The 10,102-nt window shown below is 34.2% G+C and overlaps 1 protein-coding gene across 1 annotated transcript; it reads right to left on the bottom strand.

Moving 5' to 3' along the window:
* Positions 1-232: 232 nt before the first annotated feature.
* On the bottom strand, positions 233-953 carry LOC120165434. The gene is made up of 4 exons (XM_039174951.1): positions 864-953; positions 692-767; positions 504-586; positions 233-415 (listed from the first exon to the last, which is right to left on the bottom strand). Exons 1-4 carry the CDS (start codon positions 951-953, stop codon positions 233-235), a joined length of 432 nt encoding a protein of 143 aa, XP_039030882.1.
* Positions 954-10,102: the final 9,149 nt, after the last annotated feature.

Below are 10,102 nucleotides of genomic sequence, written 5' to 3'. Positions count from 1 at the left end.
ATGATAGATAGAAAAACACCATGCAATTGACAATCTCTGAGATATACAATCTAGCCAGCTTGTCCAAAGAAAATTTTACCCGCACTAGAATAAAATGAGACGCCTTTGTAAGTTTGTTAACAATCACCCCAGACATAATTCTTTTTCATAGGAGTCAAAGGCAGACCAGTAACAAAATCCATAGTTATACGCTCCATTTCCATTCGGGAATCTTGATAGGCTGTAACAAACCTTACGGATGCTGTTGCTCTACCTTAACTTGCTGACAAGTCAAATATCTAGCCACAAAATCAGAGATGCCCTTCTTCATACTGACCCAATGGTACATCTCTCTCAGAATCCAGTACAATTTATCTCCACCGGGTAGCATAGCATATGGACTATCGTGAGCCTCACTGAGGATAGCCTGTCTCAACTATGCATCATCAGGCACAATGTCAACTTTTGAAGAATAAAACTTCATCCTGGTCAAAATCATAATCTGAGGTCATCCTCTACTCCACTTGATCAAAGACGGGGAGCAAGGAGCTATCAAGAGGTTGCTTGGCCTTGATCTCCTCGGCCAAGGTTGGCTTAACCTGCAATTCTGCTAATATAATACCATCGTCATATAACTTTATCATGACAAATAAAGACCTTAGATCAATTATCGCCTTCTAGTTAAAAACATCCTTAATGATAGTAGCTTTACCTGGATGGTAGTCAATCTCGTAATCATAATCCTTTAGAAGCTCTAGCCAACAACGTTGCCTCAGATTAAGTTCCTTCTGGGTCAGAACATACTTTAAACTCTTGTGATTAGTAAAATTATAATACTTCTCTCCATAAAGATAGTGTCTCTAGATTTTTAAAGCAAAGATTACAGCTGCCAACTCCAAATCATGGGTCGAGTAATTACACCCATACGGCCTCAACTGACGGGACACATAAGCAACTACCCTCCCCTCTTGCATTAGAACACAACCAAGTCCAGAGTGTGAAGCATCACTATACACCGTAAAATCCTTCTCGGTTCAGGTTGAGTCAAAATTGGAGCTTGAGTCAAAGAAGTCTTCAATTTCTCAAAACTCTCTTGTTGTGCATTTCCCCAGTCGAATGAAACATTCTTCCTCAACAATTTCGTCAAAGGAGAGGCAATGATTGAAAAGCCCTCGATAAACATCAATAATACCATGCTAAGCCCAAGAAATTACAGATCTCGAAGATATTTTTGGGTCGCTTCCAACTCACAATGTCCTCAATCTTACTCGGATCGACCTGGCGCCAAAACAATATGCCCAAGAAATGATACATCCCAAAGCCAGAATTCACACTTGTTCAACTAAGCATGCAAGTGATGCTCTCTCAGAGTCTGCATAATTATCTTCAGATGCTCATCATGCTCTGACTCAGTTTGGGAATAGACCAGAATATTATCAATAAAAACCACTACAAACTGATCTAGATAGGGCTGGAATACACGGTTTATCAGATCCATAAAGCTACAAGAGCATTTTTCAGTCCAAATGGCATCACCATGAACTTATAATGCTCATAATTCATGCAGATGTCAGTCTTTGCAACATCAGACCCCTTGATCTTCAACTGAAAGTACCCCGAGTGAAGATCAATCTTAGAAAATACAATAGCTCATCATAATTGATCGAATAAGTCATCAATCCTGGGTAGTGGGTACTTATTCTTAACTGTCAACTTATTCAACTTCTGGTAATCAATACAGAGCCTAAGCGATCCATCCTTCTTTTTCATAAATAGGGCCAGAGCTCCCTAAGGTGAGGTATTATGCCTAATGAAACCTCGATCAAGTAATTCTTGTAATTAAACCTTCAAGTCTAAGTTCCTTTGGGGACATACGATATGGTGCCATAGAAACAGGTGCAAAATTGGGATAAGTTTCAATCTCAAACTCTACCTCTTTATCCGGAGGTAAACCTAACATCTCCTCAAGGAAGACATCGGGAAACTCGCTAATTGTATGAATCTCCTCAATCTTGGAGAATGAGCCTTTAGTGTTCAAGATACAAGAAATAAAAGTCTCATATCCTTTTTGGATCATTCGATCAACAATCAAAGTTGATACTTTATTATAAAGATAACCTCAATGCTCACCAACTAACATGATAGTCCGACCATCTGAAGTCTTCAGAGTATATATATCTTATACTCATAATCCAGATTGACCCGTTGTTTATTCAACCAATTCATCCCAAGAATCAGATCAAACTCCTCCAAAGGAAGCTCCACAAGGTCAGGGAGGAAAATTTCACCTTGAACTCCAGAGGACAATGCCTGAATACCTTATTCACAACCATTGATTATCTTACTGAAGTCATAACAGTAAAAGCATTCTCGGTGTCCTCAATTAGAATCTAAAGATCTCAGGATACCAAACTCGAAACATAAGAGTGGGTGGAGCTATTGTCTAGTAATACAAAGTATGGAACATAATAAATAGTAAATGTACATGAAATAACCTCTGGCTCATCTTTATCATCTCGATGTCTGGTGGCATACACCAGAGTTGGTTGTTTTACCTTTGATACTACTGGGATCGTGCTCTATTGTCTGCTCTGAAAACTATTCCAAGAGTCTTTCCCTTACTACAACCTCTAGATGGGGTATGAACTGAAGCCTATGAACGTGTAGAAGTTTGGGTAACTGTCCGCTTTGACGAAGCTAGTTGTGGATAATCCCTTTTAAAATGACCATTGGATCCATAATGGAAGCAAGCTCACGTCTTTTTATGACACTCTCCTCTATGTCGATTTCCATAAAAGTCACAAAGTGTCACCTGAGGTAAACCGGATGAACGACCTCGACTAACATTTGAGGGTAGAGGTACTGCAGCCCTGGAACTGGTACTACTCCGCTGAGGGGCCGAAGTATGAGTCCTCTTCTCAGGACATGTCAAATACTCGGTCGGGTTGGAAGACCTCATAGATCGCTCTCGGTCTATTCGATTTTTAACCAGAGCCAAGGCCTCTACTTCCTCAGCATTCTTCACTCTACCGACCAAAACATCAAAAATCTCATCCTAATGGGCCACAACCTTCCTACGTAACTCATATCTAAGTCCTAAGGTAAACTTACGACATCTGTCCCTCTCAGTGGGAACCAAGCTAGCACCATACTTTAGCAACTTCAAAAATTCTATCTCATATTCGAAGACTGAAATATCTCCTTACACCAATTCCTAAAACTAATGTTGCCTCTCAGCTAAACAACGTTCTCCAATGAAACATTCCTGAAGAACTCTTTGAAGAAATCCATATCAGACGATCAATAGGAACATTGCTCACAACTGACTCCCACTAGGTGTGGGCATTTCCATCTAGCATCGAAACAGCTCCTAGATATCTCTTCGATGGATCCAAACCCAGTGATCCATACGTCTCTCTGTATCACAGAGCCAGTCTTTAGCTTCTGTAGAAGCTCTGCCAGTCAAACCTCCAAAAGTCTTGACCCTATTAACGATCAGGGTCTGAGTAATCGGGACTTCAGGTACGACACCAGTAGCTCTGACCTTACCTTGAATCGACTACAAAAACTATCTACCAAGAGTCTTATCTAACACCACTCTCGTAGGCTCAGCACTAGCGGCTGGTGCTCCCCTGGCAGGTGTCGTCATATCAATTCTATGAGCAGGTGACAAATTTATATTAGAATCGTCTACAGGATCCGTAAACCTAGAAGATCAATCTCGCCCATGACCAGGTCGACGACCTCGTCTAGCACTCATAGAGAATGATTTCAGAGCTTACTACATAAGAGTTTAAACTTAAGGTCAATAAGGCACTTAGAGTACCAAACACAATTAAACTTGTAAAAATAGGTGGCATGGCTTTATAGGAAATTGTAAAACATTTCCAAAATAGTAATTTTTTATTTAGAATCTATTCACAGTCCGATGTTTAAAAAACCAAAAGCTCTGATACCAATAAATGTCCCCCAAGACCCAGCCTATGCTTTACGACTAGATCTAGTAGATTACAATAAAATTTCCAAAAACATTTTTGATAATTTAAAATCGTATTATAAACAATATCTAACAAAAAGAACACAGTTAAAAACGATAAAAAATTCACTGAGTAAATATCAATCTGTTAGTGGCTGAATAAAATAAAATACATCATAATTCGTATCGTAGTGAAAATCATAAGAATAAGTATTATAAAATAAGGGAAAATGTTACGATAAATAAAGTAGTTCGGAAGATAGAAACATTTCAACAAAAAAGTTATGTAAGAATATGTCGATCCTCTAAGTTCCTGATTTAGGGTGCTTATCCAAAAGTATCTGAAAAGGGGAAAACATATTGAAATATGTGAGTTAGGGGCTCAGTGTGTTCCAATGATGCAAGTAAAACATAATAGATAAAACAATCAATAAGTATTTTAGTAAGGTTTCGTAAAGGTCATCAATAAGTTGAATTTAAAACTCATAGTTACCCTCCTCCCATACTCCAAAATGCAATTTCCCCATAACTGCATCCATAAGGGCTACCTTATATTCATTGGGTATAGGAGCCATCCTAAGGGAGTACCTTAGGGCCTGATAGCCTACCCAAGAAACTTCTCGGGGCCACGGAGCCTACCTAAGGGTCACCTTCGGTCTGTAAGGTATTACCAGCTTGATCAGAGCTGAACCTCCATACTCAAGTATCCTACCAAAAACAATATCTTGATAAAATAATTCACATAGTAAGCAAAACTTTCCATGAATTCGTAATCAGTATAATCATATTTCCAGTGTAAATAAGTAACCAGATAATATATATCAAACAATCATAGTTCATAAACAGTAGTTCAGTAAATCAATAATTTCAAAAAATCACATTTTCAAGCAAGTAAAACAATTATATGCCATATAAGGAGCATATCTAGCGAGATGGGGTCGGTCAAAGAGTCTACTGAGCACCTGATTCACCACGCTCTACAGCAGTGCTTGAATCTAATTCATAAATTACTGAGTTAATATCGAAGCAAGAATTTAATCTAGGTATTCATAAGGTTCATGGGTCATACGAGTAACCATTGTCTCACGGGGTCAGACTGATCGAGAGGAGTTGAGTCGTGTTATTGAATGATCGGGAGAGTCTTGTGTACCTTCAAATGACAATATTTGATCAGTCTCTAACCTTAATTTAATTATTCATAAATACAACAGTTAAGTACATATGCATGTTTGAGTTTGGTTGTCAATTCGGAGGCTTTCAGGTTCGAATTTGGAAAAACGGACTTCATATTCGGACTCAAAACATGAAAAAACATAAAATGTGACTTTTTGAGAAATTTAACTTTTGGTCAAAGTCAAAGTCAATGGTCAACTCTGGTCAAAGTCAATAGGTTGACTCTATCTGATTTGACTCAGCGAGTTGACTCAGCAAGACCTGGTTCGGTCTGACTAGACCGGTTCTAGAAGGCTCCTAGACTAGCGAACGAATCCCATGCGCACTGCAGTGCGTGGCGGCACGTGCGACAGTGACAGGGTCGATTTGGATAGTTAAACTCTCCCTCATCAACTACACATTTAAATTTAACCACAATCAACCCAATTTCACAACAACACTCATCGAAACTCACTGAAAAATCGTTCAAAACTTACTCCAGCAGCAAATGACCAAAAATGATGAAACATAGGACCCACTGGTTCGGTTTTGAACGCACAACACCAGAGAAGCCAACGGAGGTAGCGGTGACATGGGGGTGGCTTGATCAGCGGCAAACGAGAAAAAAATCAAGCGTGATTTGGAGGGGTTTTTCGACGAAGCTTCTTAGTCTTTTTTTGTGCCTATCGATGATTATTCAAGGTGCAATGGGGCTTGGGTTTTGGTCGTCGATCGTCGGTGAACACAATGGTGGCGGTGGTGGGCTGAATGGCGGTCGGACGATGGCGTAATCGGCGAAAGAGTGGTGGGGTGCGATTTGGGGTTGAGGATTTAAGGATTTTTGTTTTCAATTTGGGGATTTGGGTTTTTCTCCCGAGCTTCAAATAAAATATATAATGCTTATTATATTCATCAACATTACCCTAGCCTAAATTTCTAGGGCATGGACCAATTTAGGTGTTAGAGGTCCGAATCCCCGCAACACCAAATCTATATCTTCTTATATTTTTTCTCTGTCGATAGAAAAATGGATAATTTAGGGTTAGGTCTCTAAATTTCTACCACTTTTAAAACGGGCTGCAAATTTCAGAAACTTGCAATTTGGTCCTAAATTTAACAAAATTGTTTTATTATTATTTATTTTTTCTATTTTTATTTAAATTGTGCTGTGAAAATTTAAATTATATATCTAAATATCATACTAAAAATTCTTTTTATAAATCCTTAAAATTCATATGTTCATATAAAACTTAAAGAAACTAAATACATGGATAATAATCTAGAATTGTGTCTAAATTTTTAATTTTAGAGATGAAAATTCATGAACCTACATAATAAATAAAGATATTTAAAAAACTTATAAATATAAATTAAATTAGACAATATTTTAAAAAATTACTTTCAACTAAAATGAAATTAAAAGTTGAATATTTGATAACTTATTGAAATCATCAAATCAAAGAAGATGAACAACCAAACATGTAAAACAAAAAAATACCTTGAAATCAAACAAATAACAAAGGAAAATAGATTTTTTCACTCATTTAAAAATAAAATAATAATGATAAATGGATGTTAGATATTTTAATAAATTATATTTAAGTGGTTTTCAAATTCCAAATAGTTATACTTTTTTGCAATCAAATTTAATAAATTATCAGACACATTTTTTGAGGTAGCAAACTTAATAATTTAATATATATATATATATATATATATATTTTTAATATTTGAGGGGCGCCATGACCCCAACTTGTCCCTCTTTAGTTCCCCCACTGCTAGCATCTATTTATATGAATAAGTATTGGAATACAAAGAAAATTTATATAGTAATAAATCTACTCAAATTAGATTTGTTATTCTTAATTAACATCTAATAACACTTAGACCTTCATCCCACATATCTCCAATGTTTATTTCTATTTTATTTATTGAACAAATGTATTGCATATGAAATTTTCGGACAGGAATTTAGTTCATGCAATTAAGGGAGGAACTATGATGAAATTATGGGAGTAGCCAAGTTGCTTATCTTTGAAAATAACAAGATTTTAAAAGGTTAATTAAACCACAAAAAATAGAGGATTGAGACTTAATTTCAGTAATTTCAAAATTGTCATGTCTTAAAAGGTAATTAAACCAAAAAAGTTAGAGGCAATACTTAAAATTGATAATGTTTTAAAAAATAGTTAAACCATGAAATTTTAGGAGGTCAGGACTTAATTTTAATGGTTTCAAAATTTTTAAGTGCTTTTAAAATATAATTAAACCATAAAGGTAGAGGTGAGTCATGTCTCCTTTCTGTCCCCACGTGGTTTCGACACTGCATACAAATCTAGTACTTTTAATAATTTATTAGTAATTATCAATAGAAAAGCATGTAAGAATAATGGAACACGAAACTTTTACTGGTGAAGTAAAGTTGGGAGATTTATCTGATTAACCACTAAATTGAATGTTTTATCCCTAATTAATAATAACAGTTCAAGATGAACGATTTATCCCTAACTAATCCATCCTTTATTGAAGGACATGCAAAGTACCCTAGCTTCAAAACCCATTGAAGGGACGCTTTTCCAATAATGGGGAGGCAATCCTCCTCTTAAGTACTACTAAGTTTGGTCCTCCATGGATAGGGAAACCCTAGTTGTTTCACACCATGCAATGGCTCATACATGCTTCTTTCAAAAAGCAAAACCTTAAGCATCTTCTTTTATGTATTTAGTAATTAATGAAATGAATTATATTTGCTATATACTGATATAATGTATTAAACAAAAAGATGGGTTAACTAAAAATAAATATAATCACCATTTGGCCTAGCAAATTCTGCTCTTAGTGTCTTTTAGAATAAAATAATAATTCATATTAATTGTTTATTTGAATAAAAATAAAATTAAAAATTATTTATGGACAATAAAATAAGGGTGATAACAAAAAAAAATAAAACGGGTGAATTTCAACTCGTTTCGATCTTATAAAAAATCTTTTCTTAAAATTAAATTCGAGTTTAGGTAATATACAAGTCACTCTAGGTGCCTCTCTTTTAGTTTCATTACTATCTTTCAATAGTTTTAAATTATAAATTCTTAATTTTATAAGATGCTATAGTATATTTTGATTTTATAGATTTTTTTATTTAGATAAGGAGGTATTTCTTTTTAAATTTGACATTCTTGTATATATCTTTCACATCATGAATGGTGTTTTTTATTAGATCCGTATTAATCTATTGCATTTTCAATTGATCGTTCTACGTAAGTGTTGATTTCCGACAAAATGAAAACCTCGTTATACCACGGGTTGGTTCAAGTGATAAGCAGTTTAATATCGCTTAATTAAATTTTGAATTCGAGTTATTATGTTTGCAGAAAATTCCTGCTGAGAGACTTACTCATCAAAACTAAATGTACGACCTGAGTCGATCTGGATTAATTATGATGAAAACCTAAAAATCGGGAGGACAACAAAAAAGAAAATCTCATTATGATATTTATAAGTTGTTATTGAAATAATTACATTAACTAGACATTTCTTTTAAAATTATAAATTAATTATTAAATAATAAAATAAGATCATATATAGAAAAGATTAAAATTCAATTAAATAATTTGAAAAATATACGATACAAACAAATATCATTATTCGCAGTGAAGGATAAGAACCATCAACACAAGCATAAAAATAAATATTAACAATGACGGCACGTTAACAATTGACTTTATCATGACTCAATTATGGCCTATTTGAAAATACCCCGAGCACCTATCAATTTGAGAGAATAAGTAAGAGAGTTTAAATATAATTTTATTCTATCATCGTTGTATTAGATATCGAGAATTCATGGTAATGTTTTAAAATTAAACTCATTTAAATTAATTTTTAATGATGTATCATCATTTAGTTTTTAAAGTAAATGATCGATTTTATTTTTACCTCCAAATTCTCATTACAAGTCCTTCAACGGAAGATGGATTCGGAATCATTTAGCTTATATACTTAATTTTCGGTAAATGAACTCCAAATGATTTTGAAAAATTCTCTATCTATAATTCTTTTTCTTTTATCTTCGAACTATGACCTCTCCTTTGTACAAAAGAAATTATACAATTATAAAATTTATTCGATAATTATTAAACGGAGTACAATTTATAATCTTTTTAATCAACATAAGTAGAAAGGGTTGGAGTGTTGAGTTGGTAGGGTATATAGCTCTAGGGTTTAGTTTAATATACATTGTAACGAAGAATATGTGCCCATTGCACACACACCCTTTGCCCTAAGCATCAAAATTGCTTTCAAAGTCTCCCCTTTTTCTTTATAGGTTAGCCAACCTATGGAAAGGAGACTCTTTGAATACTAAGGGGAAAGGAGCATAGGGATGGACGGAGGGGACTGAAGAGGACGGTCGTTTCTTGAAATTTTTTATTTTTTATACAATTTAAATATTTTTATATTCTTTATTAATAATATATTTTCACTCTCTTAAAATTTAATAAGTTTATCTCTAATATGTGGATCAGCGAAGGATCTTCTTGTTCTTGGTCATACTCTCATTGGACATTGGGAAAAGAACAAATTCATGGGTCATGCAGACATGTCAACCCTACGAGACGAACTGATCTGTTATTATGCAGAAAAAGCTTTTGACTATTTCAGCACCCTTTTTATTCTATTTAATTTTATTTCATTTCAATAACTAAGCGATTTTAATGATTAAAGAGATTATTATTATCTCAGAAGTCTCGGTTCAAGCATAAAATTTATAGGGATATTTAAACTTTTATTATCAAATAAATGAGAATCTTTCGAACATATACTACCTTATAATCATTCTAAATTAATAAAAAAAAATATTTAATTTCATTTATTCAGTGGAGATGACTCTTCAAACATGTAATAAAGAAAACCAATTATTTAAATATTGGATGATGATGATAATCAATCGAAATCCAGATAATATAAGTAAAGAAAAGTAATATTTGTTTAATTATT

The sequence above is a fragment of the Hibiscus syriacus genome, unplaced genomic scaffold, assembly GCF_006381635.1.
Source record: "Hibiscus syriacus cultivar Baekdansim isolate YM2019G1 unplaced genomic scaffold, ASM638163v2 tig00111582_pilon, whole genome shotgun sequence".
NCBI classification, from domain to species: Eukaryota; Viridiplantae; Streptophyta; class Magnoliopsida; order Malvales; family Malvaceae; genus Hibiscus; species Hibiscus syriacus.
The sequence above is the reverse complement of the archived record's forward strand: the minus strand, read 5'-3'. Positions and strand labels throughout refer to the sequence as shown.